The sequence below is a fragment of the Engystomops pustulosus genome, chromosome 3 (genome assembly GCF_040894005.1).
Source record: "Engystomops pustulosus chromosome 3, aEngPut4.maternal, whole genome shotgun sequence".
Taxonomy (NCBI): domain Eukaryota; kingdom Metazoa; phylum Chordata; class Amphibia; order Anura; family Leptodactylidae; genus Engystomops; species Engystomops pustulosus.
Window position 1 is genome coordinate 214,383,691 of NC_092413.1, and position 18,967 is coordinate 214,402,657.

The 18,967-nt window shown below is 42.9% G+C and overlaps 1 protein-coding gene across 1 annotated transcript; it reads left to right on the top strand.

Moving 5' to 3' along the window:
- Positions 1-1,814: 1,814 nt before the first annotated feature.
- LOC140120717 (cysteine-rich venom protein kaouthin-2-like) lies at positions 1,815-18,125 on the top strand. The gene is made up of 6 exons (XM_072139670.1): positions 1,815-1,918; positions 6,748-6,838; positions 8,830-8,978; positions 11,012-11,103; positions 15,850-15,938; positions 16,991-18,125. Exons 1-6 carry the CDS (start codon positions 1,907-1,909, stop codon positions 16,996-16,998), a joined length of 441 nt encoding a protein of 146 aa, XP_071995771.1. The 5' UTR covers positions 1,815-1,906; the 3' UTR covers positions 16,999-18,125.
- Positions 18,126-18,967: the final 842 nt, after the last annotated feature.

Sequence of the window (18,967 nt, forward strand, 5' to 3'; positions counted from 1 at the left end):
GAAAAAGTTTACTAGTAAAAATTATTTTTTGACTACCAATAATAAATGTAAAAAAAATAATATATGTTTATATAATTTTCTGTTATAATTAGTTATTATTATTATTATTAGTAGTAGTATTAGTAGAAGTAGTAGCAGTAGTACTATAATATTAATTGTAGTAGTAATGTTTTGTACAATTTTTAAACAAATGGTATATTGGTAGTAAAAAAAATATTTTTATAAGTAAACTATTAACTAATGTTACTAAATAATTGGTATAAGTAGTAGATATATCTTGCCAAATTATTATTTGAATAATAATAACAATAATAATAATGATAATAATAGTAACCATCATCATCATTTTACACTATGGGAATATTTTACTAATCATTACGATTATAATATATTTATTACCAATAATTGTCATTATTATTAATATTAGTTCATAATTTACTAATTAAAAATATTTTTTTCCTACCAATAATACTGATATTTAGAATAATAATTGTACAGCTACTAGCACAACTAATATAATACTACTACTAATATTATTAATTGTCGTTCATATTGTAATATAATTTTATCTCATAATAATAGTAATGATAATCATCATCTTCATAACAATAATCAACACTGTTTTTCCTCATGATAATTAATCTACTGCTACTACATATAAGACACAGCCAGGGGTGCATGAACCCAATCTACAGCCATGTCTTCTGGCATCATTGCAGTTTCTCCTGCTCCTGGATTGATAGCAGGAGGGGCTTAGAGGAGACAACTTATCAGTCTTCTCTCTGCACTACATAGAGCAGATGTAGCGGTAGCTGCCTCTATACCCCTCTGATGACATGATGGGTGTAAAAGGGATCTGCAGTGTCTTATCAGATCCACTATAGCTCTGCCCAAAGCTTCTGTCCCTGTAGGGTTTTCTAGAAATTCATTTTGCCAATAAGTAAGAGAATAGGAATCCCCAAAATATTTCAATTGCTCCTGCCTTTTAGCCCCTAGAACAGTGATGGCGAACCTTTTAGAGGCTGAATGCCCAAACTGCAACCCAAAACCCCGCTTATTTGGTGCCAACCAAAAATGAAAGCAGTAACTTATTGCTCCCTGTTTAACAACTTTCAATCATATTGGCCTCCTGAGGACAGCAACACAGTAGAAAGATGGAAAATTTACATCATTTTAGCTTCTTTCCAGTGTCCCTCTGTACACAGAGAATCGTGGGGCCAGCAGGAGGTCCTCCAAAGATAATTCGACCCTGTCTATACATTCTCCCTCTTCCTGCAGTCCCAAGTAGCGAAGTAAGTATCAAAATACAATTGAAAGCAGCATCTTTTAAGTTGCTTGGAACTGTAGGAAGATTCTTTGAGTCCTGACTGGTGTTCTGGGGCGATGACCTGGATGCCCACAGAAAGGGCTCTGAGTGCCGCCTCTGGCACTCGTGCCATAGGTTCGCCACCACTGCACTACAAGGTGGTCACCATAGATATCACCAGTATCAACATGGCACCCACTCAGGAGCTGAGCAAGCACTTCAGGCGTTGAGTCTCTGCTGATCATGGACTAATAACCCATTAAATGCTCGGATAAGATCCCTGATTTAAAGACGTCTTTTCACTTTTGTCTTTTCACCTGTATTTTTGTTAATATCAGTGAATTAGAGAATGTGTTATTTTGCTATCCTGAGTACATACAAGAAACTTGTCTTCGTGGGAGGAATGCCCCTTTAGGTTTTAGATCTGCAATTTATTCAGTAAATCATTACAATAAGAATTCAGCATAGTAAAGGTAGTGAAGTAAATATTCTCTTTAATTACAGGACAATGAAGAATTTGGTTTGACGGAGGAGGATAGAATTCAGATTCTTGATCTTCACAATTTCGTAAGGTCACATGTCAGACCATCAGCAGCAAACATGTTTAAAATGGTAAGTTAGTATAAAGATTATTGTTGCAATTCTACCCAATTTTGTCATAGTCTATTTATAATCGCCATCATAACATATATTAGAAAGATTTATGTCCAGAAGGAGAGGAAACTGAGTAGAAAGAACCATCACCCCAGCCTTTCCAGAAGTTCTCTTTATTTAATGAAGTTTTCTGGTTTAATTAAATGATCCATTAAAGATCTAGTTAGTGGAAGTCAAACTTGTAGACAATTACATTATGCGTTGGTAGCCAGAAAACCCCTACACTAATAGAAAAATATCAACAATTACTAAACATATGATTGTCAGAGATAGTCAAACATTGTATACTATATTGTGACTGTGCTATAAAATACATCAATAGACCCTAGCACGAGCCGAGGAGGAGGAGAGCCGACACCTCCTCTATATACTACATCACACAGGAGGTGAGCCGACACATCCTCTTATTACTACACCACACAAGAGATAAGGTGACACATCCTCTATATTTTACACCACACAGGAGGAGAGCTGACACATCCTCTATATACTACACCACACAGGAGGAGGAGAGCCGACACATCCTCTATATTATATTATGCGTTGGTAGCCAGAAAACCCCTACATTAATAGCAAAATATCAACAATTACTAAACATATGATTGTCAGAGACTGTGCTATAAAATACATCAATAGACTCTAGCACATCATAACTGCACCACATAAAATCTATACACTACACCACACAGGAGATAAGCTGACACATCCTCTACATACTACACCACACAGGAGGAGAGAGGACACATCCTCTATATACTACACCACACAGGAGGAGAGCTGACACATCCTCTATGTACTACACCACACAGGAGGAGAGCTGACACATCCTCTATATACTACACCACACAGGAGGAGAGCTGACACATCCTCTATATACTACACCACACAGGAGGAGAGATGACACAGCCTCTATATACTACACCACACAGGAGGAGAGATGACACAGCCTCTATATACTACATCACACAGGAGGAGGAGAGTCGACACATCCCCTATATACTACACCACACAGGAGGAGAAGAGCAGACACATCCTCTATATACTACACCACACAGGAGGAGGAGAGCCGACACATTCTCTATATACTACACCACACAGGAGGAGGAGAGCAGACATATCCTCTATATACTACACCACACAGGAGGATAGCTGACACATCCTCAATATACTACAACCACACAGGAGGAGGAGAGCCGACACATTCTCTATATACTACACCACACAGGAGGAGGAGAGCTGAAACATCCTCTATATACTACACCACACAGGAGGAGGAGAGCTGAAAAATCCTCTATATACTACACCACACAGGAGGAGGAGAGCCTAGACATCCTCTATATACTACACCACACAGAAGGATGAGAGCGGGCACCTCCTCTATGTACTACACCACACAGAAGGAGAGCCGACACATCCTCTATATACTACACCACACAGGAGGAGAGCTGACACATCCTCTATATACTACAACACACAGGAGGAGAGCAGACATATCCTCTATATACTACACCACACAGGAGGAGAGCTGACACATCCTCTATATACTACACCACACAGGAGGAGAGCCGACGCATCCTCTATATATTACACCACACAGGAGAGCTGACACATCCTCTATATACTACACCTCACAGGAGGAGAGCCGACACATCATCTATATACTGCACCACACAGGAGGAGGAGAGCTGCAAATCCTCTGTATACACTACACCACACAGGAGGAGGAGGAGAGCTGACACATCCCCCAACTACTACACCACACAGGACAGCTGACACATCCTCTATATACTACACCACACAGGAGAGATGTCACATTCTCTATATACTACACCATACAGAAGAGTCAATGCATCCTCTATATACTACACCACACAGGAGGAGAGCTGACACATTCACTATATACTACACCACAACGGAGGAGAGATGACACTTCATCTATATACTACACCACACAGGAGAGCTGACACATCCTCTATATACTGCACCACACAGGAGAACTGACACATTCTATATATATTACACCACACAGGTGGAGAGCTGACATATCCTCTATATACTCTACACCACACAGGAGGAGGAGAGCTGACACATCCTCTATATACTGCACCACACAGGAGGAGGAGAGCTGACAAATCCTCTATATACTCTACACCACACAGGAGGAGGAGGAGAGCTGACACATCCTCTATATACTGCACCACACAGGAGAACTGACACATCTTATATATATTACACCACACAGGAGGAGAGCTGACATATCCTCTATATACTACACCACACAGGAGAAGGAGAGCTGACACATCCTCTATATACTGCACCACACAGGAGGAAGAGAGCTGACAAATGCTCTATATACACTACACCACACAGGAGGAGGAGGAGAGCTGACACATCCCCTATATACTATATCACAAAGTAGGAGAGCTGACACATCCTCTATATACTACACCACACAGGAGAGCTGACACATCCTCTATATAATACACCACACAGGAGAGATGTCACATTCTCTATATACTACACCATACAGAAGAGTCAACACATCGTCTATACACTACACCACACAGGAGATAAGCTGACACATCCTCTATATACTACACCACACAGGAGGAGAGCTGACACATTCTCTATATACTACACCACACAGGAGGAGAGCCGACACATCCTCTATATAATACACCACACAGGAGGAGGAGAGGTGACACATTCTCTATATACTACACCACAAAGGAGGAGAGATGACACATCATCTATATACTACACCACACAGGAGAGCTGACACATCCTCTATATACTGCACCACACAGGAGAACTGACACATCCTATATATATTACACCACACAGGTGGAGAGCTGACATATCCTCTATATACTACACAACACAGGAGAAGGAGAGCTGACACATCCTCTATATACTGCACCACACAGGAGGAGGAGAGCTGACAAATCCTCTATATACTCTACACCACACAGGAGGAGGAGGAGAACTGACACATCCTCTATATACTGCACCACACAGGAGAACTGACACATCTTATATATATTACACCACACAGGAGGAGAGCTGACATATCCTCTATATACACTACACCACACAGGAGGAGGAGGAGAGCTGACACATCCCCTATATACTACATCACAAAGTAGGAGAGCTGACACATCCTCTATATACTACACCACACAGGAGAGCTGACACATTCTCTATATACTACACCATACAGAAGAGTCAACACATCCTCTATACACTACACCACACAGGAGATAAGCTGACACATCCTCTATATACTACACCACACAGGAGGAGAGCTGACACATTCTCTATATACTACACCACACAGGAGGAGAGATGACACATCCTCTATATACTACACCACACAGGAAGAGAGCTGACACTTCCTCTATATACTACACCACACAGGAGGAGAGCCGACACATCCTCTATATACTACACCACACAGGAGGAGGAGAGCTGACACATCCTCTATATACTACAACACACAGGAGGAGGAGAGCGACACATCCTCTATATACTCCCCCACACAGGAGGAGGAGAGGTGACACATCCTCTATATACTACACCACAAAGGAGGAGAGATGACACATCCTCTATATACTACACCACACAGGAGGAGAGCCGACACATCCTCTATATACTACACCACACAGGAGGAGAGCCGACACATCCTCTATATACTACACCACACAGGAGGAGGAGAGCGACACATCCTCTATATAGTACACCACACAGGAGGAGGAGAGATGACACATCCTCTATATACTACACCACACAGGAGGAGAGCCGACACATCCTCTATATACTACACCACACAGGAGGAGGAGAGCTGACACATCCTCTATATACTACAACACACAGGAGGAGGAGAGCGACACATCCTCTATATACTCCCCCACACAGGAGGAGGAGAGGTGACACATCCTCTATATACTACACCACACAGGAGGAGAGATGACACATCCTCTATATACTACACCACACAGGAGGAGAGCCGACACATCCTCTATATACTACACCACACAGGAGGAGGAGAGCGACACATCCTCTATACACTACACCACACAGGAGGAGGAGAGCGACACATCCTCTATATACTCCCCCACACAGGAGGAGGAGAGGTGACACATCCTCTATATACTACACCACACAGGAGGAGAGATGACACATCCTCTATATACTACACCACACAGGAGGAGAGGTGACACATCCTCTATATACTACACCACACAGGAGGAGGAGAGCGACACATCCTCTATATACTCCCCCACACAGGAGGAGGAGAGGTGACACATCCTCTATATACTACACCACACAGGAGGAGAGATGACACATCCTCTATATACTACACCACACAGGAGGAGAGCCGACACATTCTCTATGTACTACACCACACAGGAGGAGGAGAGGTGACACATTCTCTATATACTACACCACACAGGAGGAGAAATGACACATCCTTTATATACTACACCACACAGGAGGAGAGATAACACATCCTCTATGTACTACACCACACAGGAGGAGAGATGACACATCCTCTATATACTACACCACACAGGAGGAAGAGAGGCGACACATCCTCTATATACTACACCACACAGGAGGATCAGAGCCGACACATCCTCTATATACTACACCACACAGGAGGAGAGATGACACATCCTCTATATACTACACCACACAGGAGAGATGGCACATCCTCTACATACTACACCACAAAGGAGAGGAAACACTCTCTATTCGATTTTTCCATTTATGTTTTTCCTATATAGATTTGGAATCACAATGCTGCAGAGAATTCTTTCAAAACTGCAAGTGCGTGCCATGGAAATCACTCCCTTCCTAGAGGGCTGTATATTAAAAGTAAGTTTAAAACCAGGAAATTATTAAGAAACATGAATATATATTTAAGTAATTCATGAATTTTAGGATTTGTATTTCTTTGGATTATCTAATCAAGATAATGGCCATGATTTACTTAAGCCAGTGCGCCAGTTTTCTGTCTGACTTTGCATGACTTTGCAATAAAGAGGTAATTCTTTGCAAAAATAACAATTACCACAAAATGTAAGTGGAAGTCAATGGGGGACATTTACTTACCCGGTCCCTGCGCGATCCCCGATCCGGGAATGTCCAACGAAGATGAAGTTCACGATTCACTACCAGCGTATGCCCGATATCCTGCATGTGTCGCTTCCCCGCTCAGGTCCCCGGGGTTCACCATCATCCTTGTGACACAATTTGAAATATTAAATCCTGCGCATTGTCGTCTGGTTGCCCGCTCCTTATGTATGTCGTGTGAAAGCCGGCACGATTGCAACATAATATAATCGCGGGCAACACAATCCCTGATGTGATGCCAGAAAAGTCGGGAAACCCGATGAACATGCGGCCGCGGGACCCTTAGTAAATAAGCCCCATTGTATTTCTAGCATGGGAGGGTGTATTCATCACACCCAGGAGTTTTTTTTAGGAGGTTTAGGGACAATGCAACCCCTTAAATGATCAGCCGGATGCACGACACAGAGAACACAGCACATGCGCAGGAATTGGCAAACGCATTACCAGCTCTCTGGTTGGTTAGTGAGATGCAAGCATGCATGGAGTTGTGCATAATTAAACAGTTGATGGAGCCCAGAGGGGGCACTGGTGATTCCACACAGAGCTCCCTAGGCTCATTTGCATATTTTTATAAGCCTTTTTTTTGTAAAAATAAGAACAAAAGAATATAAAAGAAGGCCAGACAACAAGGGGACTTAACAACATGGGAGTGTTTTTGGTTTAAAGCATGAACTTTATTTGAGATCATTTTTTATATTTTGTGCGGGGTGGGGGGGTCAGTGGTCGGTGAAAATTTCCTTATATACTTCATTAAAAAATTCTGATTACTTTATGAAAAACTCACATACAAATGCACATTCCAACCTGTACAGACAGTGTGTGTCTATGAAGGCTGCATTATCTCACATCTAACCTCCGTGTTTGGTTACACAGCTCTGAGATGGGAGGATTAGCCCCTTTACTCTATGCTTGATTTTTAAATATAGTGGCAGGGAGATAGTTAAGGGTTAACACTCAGAAGTGGGGAGAGAGAAACCCCCCACTGCAACAAAGAAGTAACATTGCAATCAAGGGGCACTTACCCTTCTGATTTTTTACAAATTAAGCTGAATTTCTTAAAGAAGTATATTCGAAAAATTTTCAAAACACTCCCTCCCACACAATATAAAAAAAGCATCTGAAATCAGGGTAACGCTTTGAAATACCAAAATCTGGTGGGAGATTTCCTTAACCAATGTACTATAGTTAATATAATTTTGGTGCACGCGATCGGATTGTGGCGCATCGGTGCCGGCATGCACGTGACGGAAATCAGGGGGTGTGGCCGTATGAAAACCCGATGGATTTGGAAAAAATTCCGCATTTAAAAAAAAAATGTCGCTGGACACGCGCTTACCTGCAATCGACCCGGCTTGGTGAAGTTCAGTGCATTCCGAGGAACTTCAGTGCAGCAGTGATACCTGGTGGACGTCGGAGGAACTACCTTAGTGAATCCCGGCAGAACCCGGATCCTTCGCAAAGAACCCCTCCAGCCCACCGGTAGAGTTTTTATTCATGTCGGACAATTTCTTTAATCCCCAGACCTTGACAGCTAAGAAGCTAAAACATTGCTGTTGTATCCGGTGCTGGTTCTTAGGGATTCTAAATCAAGGAGTTTTCGATGTGATATTTGTGGATCAGTCCTATGTTTGTCTTTGCTTTGCTCTTTTTATCCTTTTGAATGGAAACTGCAAATCTGAGTAGTTTCTGGTTTCCATAAACAAAATCAAGGTTTTTTTGTTTTGTTTTTTTAGGGCCATCATTTTTTTCTTGCGGAGAAAACATCCACGTATCCCAACGAAAGGAACCCTGGAGAAAGGTTGTGGGAGAATGGGAAAGGGAAAATAGGATCTTTGTTTATGGGAAAGGAGGTAACCATAAGGATGTTGGCCATTACACCCAGGTAATACAAAAATGTACATCAAGAGGATAGGAAATAAGTGTCACTGGGGTTATCACTGCCAGAACCCCCACAGATCAAAAAACAGTGGTCCACTTTACTTTATGTTTTTTGTAGTGTAAGTGTGGGGATATTAGGTAATTCAAGGAGTATTCGCACCTCACCTACTACATTTAATTGAATCCCAAACTGTTATTTTAAAAAAATTACCTTTATTTCCATAATGGGGATTACCTGCCCCCTAGTAACGGCCCAACGGTGGCACTAGATGTGGCCACCGCCGCTCGTCAAGCAGATGCTCTGAACGTGCCGAGAATATGTAAACTCGCATAGCTAGCGCATTGCCACCTTGTTTGCTAGATCAGGACGGCAGCAGGACATGCGCAGTAGCTTTACAGCTGTCTTAATCATTTGAGCCTTACCGGGGGGACATCTGTGTACTGCAGTAAGGTGGCACTAGTAAGTTTTCTTCATCTAGTAGTGCCGGCTTGCTGCATTACACAGCTGTCCCACGGTAAGGCTTGATCGATCAGGACAGCTGTGAAGCTACAGCACATGCCCGAAAGTCGTCCTGATCTAGCAAGCGAGGTATATGAAAACTATGCATGCGCTAGCTATGTGCATTCACAATTTTATATACATCTAATATAAGTTCTGCTCCCTTTCCTGGTATGTAAGGTGTCTTTTACCACATCAGCCAGACATTCCTGACCATAAAACGGCTGCAGACGGAGGGTCATGTGATCTTAAGGTCTTGGCTGGACGACTGCTCATGGACATTTAGAGATCCCATGACCCTCCATCCGTGGCCATTTTATGGTCAGGAATATCTGAGGCAGCTATATCCAGTCCATATCACACATTGGCACCTGTTCTATTGACAGTTGGGGTCAATCTGGCGGTCACACACCCTGTAATAGGGTAAATATTTCTTCAGCAGAAAAACCCCTTTAACACACTGTTTACCTCTTTAACCATAAAGATCTTTCTTCTAACATCTTATACTACACACTTATCGTATTACTACACAGTATGCATATTGTATAAAAGGGTCAGGAAGTAAAAGTTCTCCATATGGAGACTTTCAAATTAAGGCCGCCTTGTAGGCATATGGAGGCGTATGATATGCAAAACCCTGCCTCTTTTAGCTACCTTGTATAGCAACCCCCTTGACAACAAGCAAAAAAAATGGTATCCCTGTAATCGCGCTAACCTAAGCAGTAAAGGGGAGGTGTCATTTGGAACACACAATGAAATCCATAAAAACAGAGCAAAAAAATGCTTTCATGCTTTCCAGTACACACCATGGAAAATAAATACCACCACTAGGAAGTACAATCTGTTCTGCAGAAAACTAGAAAATTATATTGTGCCCCCAAAACAAATGAAATATCCCCAATCTAAGATATAAATATGTTTTCAGACATTTACAAAAATTAAAACCTCCCGTGAGCCCTCTCCATTCACCCACAGCTGACATGTGATGTAGGACTACGCCATGTGTCGGTAAGGGGTTAAAGATTGTTTTTCTAGCTCTCTTGTCAGTGTTTCACTTGCTATATGTCTGTACTTCTGTTTCTTCACTATTTGGCTTACGTTCTTGACTATTCTCCTGTGTATCTGATTCTTACTTTATATGTCATCTCAGTTGTGACCTGGATTATCGACCATCCCTTTTTGTTATTTGTTTGTCTGTCTCTTGTTACGTGGCCGCCCTTTGCCGCAGGAGGACCAGTTTTGTGGTTGTCCCACATTGCCTAGGATACACAGATGCAAGCAGAAAGGGCGGTTGGGGGGGGGGGGGGCTAGAATTTAAGGGTTCACTTTAAGGTCTCTATATGCATTTCAGTGTCCCTGTTACAGCCAATGTCCAAATTTATATGCAAATTAGCTGTAAAGTCTTGTAACTGGTGAGAAGTTCCCTTTGACATGTTCCCTGATTTATATTGTAGTGTACATTTGCTGAAATATTTTGTATTTGCATTGTATCTTCTTCTTATAATCATTTTGTTCCTTTTTTATTTGTCTTTGTTAAGATGGTTTGGGCAAACTCATATTTACTTGGATGTGCACTCGTAAAATGTGAAAATAGGGATTTGATCCTATTTTATTGCCAATACTGCCCAGCGTAAGTAATGTTGGATTTTATCCTTTCTTACAATGTATGATGTACAGTACATGCAGAGAGAATGATAGAATGATTTTTTAGCATATTTTCCTAAACATGTTGTGACATATTGCATTTTTACCTCTCTCATTCAATTTTTAAAAAAGGGGGCGGGAATTCAATGTTAAGTACAAGATAAAAAAACAACTTTTTTTTTTTTAAAAAGCAACTTCCTAGTCTTATTTTGGTAAATAGCCCAGAAAGTGATTGAATGTCCTCTTATTTTAGAAATATATTCTTTAGCAAAACTACCACCAGTATGGAGTACTGTCAGCAAATGAGCCTGAGGGGCTTCAGGCCCCAAAGGTGTTAATGGAGCCTGGAGCCCCTCAGGCTCATTTGCATAAATGAGCCTTAAAAGGACATTTACCATCAGATTTACAAAGAAATCCTGCAAAGAAGTTCTCGAGAGATTATGCTCCTCAAGACTTCCTTTATTGGGGTCATTTATCTTAGTTTCTTTTGCGCCTTTTGTAAGTCAGTTTTTGCACCTAAATTTGTCTCCATCAAATAAAGTTTTTTTTGCACCTTATTAGGCACATTTTTTTTTTTAAAGGGCAATTTTGTTGTGAAAATCACACCGTTGCCTTTCCTAAACATGGTCTGGTGGGTTATTGAGCAATTTTTTGCACCCATATAGACACAACTCAATGTTAAATAAGGTGCAAGCATCTGGAAGCAGCAGAAATTAGACGCAAACCAGGAAACTACTACATGGCAACAGCTGGAAAAAGGGGTGAAAATTTGCGTAAATACCTCAATGCACTCAAAAAGTCACAAAAATACAACCAAAAATGGTGCGTCAGACTAAGATATAACATATCCGCAACTCCCAAGACTAGTTAGCAAAATTTTTTTTTTCTTGCGTATAGAGATATATGGTAATAGGACACCTCCACCAACAGTAAAACTAATGCAAACTTCTATCAATGGTAAATCTCACACTCTGACATCCAACTCATATGGACCCCTAAATTGACATCCTATTTTGGAGGTTAGAATGTTTCTTTAAAAATATAAAATTCAGTTTGGGTAGATAATAAAGAGATATTGAGCTGCACAATGATCAGTGACATCAGTGACAGTGTCATCAGCTTTAAAATTTGCTATTTTTGTCTAGACAAGACTTGTGGTCAGGTTCAGGCACAGGATCAGGGCAGGCGGCAGAGATGCAACATCAAAGTCCAATCCGGGGTCAGCAACGGGAGATCCAGGCAGAAGGGAACAGGAACACATGTACAGAGGAACACAGGAACGCAGGACACGGGAACTCAGGAGCAGGAACACACGGGAGCAGGAACGCAGGATACATAGGAACACACAGAACCGCAGGAGACACAGGAATGCAGGAGTATCGCTGGGGAGCTTTTGCTGAGGCTGTGAGGCACAAAGACTCGGCCAGGCAGGAAGGGAGGTGCCGGGATATAAGGTGAGGTGTTCATGGACAGAAGGGTATCAGCAAAGGCAGAGGAAGACGAGCAGCCTTGAGACGTGACGGCTTATTCCGGGCCCTGGAAGCACAGGAAGCCACAAAGTCCACAACATCTTTGGCCACATCTGGCCACCAGTAGACTCAGGAAATGAGGGCGACAGAGCGCTGTATCACAGGTTGCCCAGGCACACGTGAGCAATGTCAGAATCCTCCTCCGCAGAGCAGGTCATACGTTGGTTTTGCCAGGAGGAAGTTGACGAAGATCCACAGGCACCGCCAGTACCAGTCGTTCAGGCAGGATGACGTGCTGAGGAACCGATTTCTCCCCAATGACATCCGAGGCACGACAGAGGGTGTCAGCCTTGATGTTCTTCTCAGCCGGATAGAAATGAATGAGGAAATCGAACCGGGAGAAGAAGAGTGACCAGCAAGCTTGACATGGATTAAGTCACTAAGCAGTCTGGAGATAGAGGAGGTTCTTGTGGTCTGTGTAAATGCTGACCGGAAACCGATCTCCCTCCAGGATGTAACGCTACTCTTCTAAGGCGAGTTTAATTGCCAGCAGATCTCGAACTCCTATGGAGGAATTCCTCTCTGTGGAGGAGAAGGCCTTGGAAAAAGACCCTTTTGCGTGAGCACCGCACCGGCCCCTGCTGAGGAGGCATCCACTTCCCATTGGGGCACATTTACTTACCTGGTCCATTCGCGTTCCAGCGGCGGCTTCTTGGACGAGCGTTCGGGTCTTCTGGCGATTCATGAAGGTCCTGCGCCCAATGTCCACCAGGTGTCGCTGCTGCGCCGAAGTCCGCCGAGCTGCGTCGGAGTTCACTGATCTCTTCCTGGTGCATGTGAGTATGGCCCGTGCAACCAATTTTTTGTTTTAAATGCGGCAGTTTTTCCAAATCCGTCGGGTTTTCGTTTGGCCACGCCCCCCCTATTTCCGTCGCGTGCATGCCAAGCCGATGCGCCACAATCCGATTGCATGCGCCAAAAACCCGGGGCAATTCATGGAAAATCAGCGCAAATCGGAAATATTCGGGTAACACGTCGGGATAACGCGAATCGGGCCCTTAGTAAATGACCCCCATTATTTATATACTACACCACACAGGAGGAGAGCTGACATATCCTCTCTATACTACACCACACAAGAGGAGAGCAGACATATCATCTATATACTACACCACACAGAAGGAAGCCGACACATCCTCTATATACTACACCACACAGTAAGAGGAGAGCTGACACATCCTCTATATACTACACCACACAGGAGGAGAGCAGACATATCCTCTATATACTACAACACAGTAGGAGGAGAGCTGACACATTCTCTATATACTACACCACACAGGAGGAGAAGAACCAACACATCCTTTATATACTACAACACACTGTAGGAGAGCTGACACATCCTCTATATACTACACCACACAGGAGGAGAGCTGACACATGCTCTATAAACTACACCACACAGGAGATACATCCTTTATATACTACACCACATATGAGGAGAGCTGACACATCCTCTATATACTACACCACAGAGGAGGAGAGCTGACACATCCTCTATATACTACACCACACAGGAGGAGGAGAGGTGACACATCCTCTATATACTACACCACACAGGAGGAGAGATGACACATCCTCTATATACTACACCACACAGGAGGAGGAGAGGTGACACATCCTCTATATACTACACCACACAGGAGGAGAGATGACACATCCTCTATATACTACATCACACAGGAGGAGGAGAGCTGACACATTCTCTATATACTACACCACACAGGAGGAGGAGGAGCCAACACATCCTCTATATTACTACACCACACAGGAGGAGAAGAGCCTGCACATCCTCTATAAACTACACCACACAGGAGAAGGAGAGCCGACACATCCTCCATATACTACACCACACAGGAGGAGGAGAGCAGACACATTCTCTATATCCTACACCACATAGGAGGAGAGCAAACACATCCTCTATATACTACACCACACAGGAGGAGGAGAGCTAACACATCCTTTATATACTACACGCCACAGGAGGAGAGCAGACCTATCATCTATATACCACACCATACAGGAGGAGAGCTGACATATACTCTATATACTACTCCACACAGGAGGAAAGCTGACACATCCTCTATATACTACACCCCACAGGAGGAGGAGAGCCGACACATCCCCTATATACCACTCCACACAGGAGGAGGAGAGCCGGCACATCTTCTATATACTACACCACACAGAAGGAGAGCCTACACATCCTCTATATACTACACCACACAGGAGGAGGAGAGCCGACACATCCTCTATATACTACACCACACAGGAGGAGGAGAGCAGACATATCCTCTATATACTACACCACACAGGAGGAGGAGAGGAGACACATCCTCTATATTCTACACCATACAGGAGGAGGAGAGCTGACACATCCTCTATATACTACACCACACAGGAGGAGAGCGACACATCCTCTGTATACTACACCACACAGGAGTAGAGCGACACATCCTCTATATACTACACCACACAGGAGGAGGAGAGGAGACATATCCTCTACATACTACACCACACAGGAGGAGGAGAGCTGACACATCCTCTATATACTACACCACACAGGAGGAGAGCGACACATCCTCTATATACTACACCACACAGGAGGAGGAGAGCTGACACATTCTCTATATACTACACCACACAGGAGGAGGAGGAGAGCCGACACATGCTCTATATACTACACCACACAGGATGAGGAGGAGAGCCGACACATGCTCTATATACTACACCACACAGGAGGTGGAGAGCCGACACATCCTCTATATACTACACCACACAGGAGGAGAGCGACACATCCTCTATATACTACACCACACAGGAGGAGGAGAGCCTGCACATCCTCTATATACTACACCACACAGGAGGAGGAGGAGAGCCGACACATGCTCTATATACTACACCACACAGGATGAGGAGGAGAGCCGACACATGCTCTATATACTACACCACACAGGAGGTGGAGAGCCGACACATCCTCTATATACTACACCACACAGGAGGAGCCAACACATCCTCTATATACTACACCACACAGGAGGAAGAGAGCCGACACATCCTCTATATACTACACTACACAGGAGGAGGAGAGGAGACATATCCTCTTCATACTACACCACACAGGAGGAGAGCTAACTGTTGATTAGTCAATGAATTGTTTAACCAATGAAAAGTGTAACCTATTTCTTCCTCATGTTTTTTAGAGGTAATGATAATTGGAATATGCCTACGCCATATGAAAAAGGCCCATGGTGTACAAAGTGCAAAGGCAAATGTGAGAATCGGCTGTGTAGTAAGTACTTTACATAACATGTTAAAAAATACAAGATATAAATGTTTTTGAAAATCCACTTTCTTTGTATTATTTTTCCCTATGCATGTGCTGTCAGACTATAATGTCTAACTTCTCTGTTTACACCATGAGGCATGTAAGACTAGGAGGCCAATGTTCCTAAGTTACCCTCATCCTCATTGTCTTGGGCAGTATAGTATTACTATAGCCTTGACTTTGTTTTATTAAGTTTGTAAGTCTGATACCCACACAAATCACAAGAACAAATATCATGTGTCTCGGGGGGGGGGGGGGTTAAAGAAAATCTACCATCAGAATCCATGGTAATAAACCAGGGACACTTACTCATCGATCCAGGCACCATTACTATGGTAAAACCACCAAGAAACATACCTCAAACACAATGGGGGTCATTTACTAAGGGCCCGATTCGCGTTTTCCCGACGTGTTGCCCGAATATTTCCAATTTGCGCTGATTTTCCCTGTATTGTCCCGGGTTTTTGGCGCACGCGATCAGATTGTGTCGCATCGGCGCCGGCATGGGGGGGGCGTGGCCGAACGAAAACCCGACAGATTCGGAAAAACCGCCGCATTTAAAACAATAAAAGTGTCGCTTGGGACGCGCTTACCTTCACTTGGTCCGGCCCGGTGAACTTGAGTGCGTTCAGATGCTTTTCAGCGCAGCAGCGCCACCTGGTGGACGGCGGAGGAACTGCCTTAGTGAATCCCGGCCGGACCCGAATCCACCGCAGAGAACGCGCCGCTGGATCGCGAACGGACCGGATAAGTAAATCTGCCCCAATAACTCCTTCAAAAAACCAAAAACCAACAAAACACGAAGCTCTCGGTCCTTTTTCTACTCTACCCTACCGTTCCTGTAAAAATGGAGAGTCCACGCCATCTATCCGGTGCACAAGACTCCTCCCTCTGTATTTGCTTTAGATTATTATAAAGTTACCCCACCTATAATGTCACCCCCAACCCACAAATACCTACTGTCCTAAAAGTTCTGTTATTTTAATCTAAATTCTACATTTCTTTTTCTTTTTCAGTTCCATAATTGGAAAGAAGATGAGGGAAGGATCCGGAAATCCGATTCTGGCTCTTGTCCTTAATGATTTAATTATAATGCAAATTAATGCTATGAGATGATACATAATGGTAATCAAGTTGTAATATTTCACTCCAAAACTTAAATTGTCAAATTAGTTATAAATAAATCACAGATTTCACCCCCCCCTTAGTGATTATTTTGAGCCTTTCAAAGTGCAGCACCAAGTTGCTCCGATTTGGTTGCACCAAACAGAATTACTCTTCGATCCTTTATTGTTGGTATGTATGTAGCATAAGCCAAGTTAATATTTTCTGATCATTTGGAAATATCCCCTCCCCGCCCCCCAGCCCCTCCCCAAGAATTATAGTCTGCTGGTAGCATGATGTGGCGTAATGGTTTCATAAAGTATCTTTATTATTTCCCATTTTAATCCATATGCTAATAAGCTGGCTCCCAAAAATCATGTTCTTAGCCCCCGGAGCACTGCTATTCCTGCCTAAACCATAACACTCTTCATCCGATTGGAAGGAAAATTCGTCTTGTTGGAAAAATTGGGGGACACTGGAAGTAAAAGGAATAGCAGTGCTCCGGCGCAAGGAAATGCCCTTGGTGCAACTTTTACCTTATTAACACATGAATTAAAATATCTTGGAAGTTGTATCCTTAATAGCAGATTATATTTTTAATTACCGTATATTTGATCAATCAAGTTTTTACAAGAATAATACCTTATAGTCTCGCATTCTTGCTTGATTGCATTTACAATCCACAATCATGATCAGAAATGAGTGAAACTGAAAATATTCTTTTGAATAGTTTCGCCGAAATGAAGAAAAATCGTGAAATGAATAAAGTATTTGTTAACAAAGTATAAAACCACATAACTCCAGGTAATTTTTTAAATAAATAAATCATGGAAACAGGATGCCTCCCCATTTTTTTTTAAAAAAAAGTCTAACATTGCCAATGTGGGAACGCTCACCAATTTTGGACTTTCTCAACCAAATGATACTAGCCTGAGGCTTACCTTATTTTTCGGACTATAAGGCACACCGGATTATAAGGCGCACCATCAATAAATGCCTGCTAAAACATCTAGGTTCATATATAAGGCGCACCTAAGATACACCTGATAAGGATGAATGACCAGCAGGTGGCAGACCTGTGCACAGTTCAAGGCAGCTGTTGTCTAATTACGCCATATATAAGGCACACTGGACTATAAGGCGCACCTTTGATTTCTGAGAAATTCAAAGGATTGTTTGTGCGCTTTATAGTCTGAAAAATACGGTGCATTGTACCCAACCATACATAGTTCTAGCTACTTTCCTGGTTGTGGTAAAAATACAAGATACACACAATTTTTAATTAAAATAAAGCTTTGACTCACAACCCTTGATAAACATTTTATTTTAAAAAAATCTACCACTTTTCAACAGTGATTTTTGCATTTTTTGTGCATTTTTTGGCACATTAAAAAACATTCCTGGGAATCAGTGAGAAAATGCAAATAACAATTACAACAACAAAAATGTGTCATAAGATAAAAAAACAAACAAACTATTTTTACACTGACTTCTTCTCCATTACAATGGGGCAGATTTACTTACCCGGTCCATCTACGATCCAGCGGCGCGTTCTCTGCGCTGGATTCGGGTCCGGCCGGGATTTATTAAGGTAGTTCCTCCGCCGTCCACCAGGTGGCGCTGCTGTGCTGAAGAGCATCGGAACGCACTGGAATACACCAAGCCGGGCTGAGTGAAGGTAAGTGCAATTTTCGAAACACATTTTTTTTTTTAAAATGCGGCGGTTTTTCCGAATCCGTCAGGTTTTCGTTCGGCCACGCCCCCCCGATTTCCGTCACGTGCATGCTGGCGCTGATGCGCCACAATACGATCGCGCGCACCAAAATCCCGGGGCAATTCAGGGGAAATCGGCGCAAATCGGAAATATTCGGGTAACACATCGGGAAAAC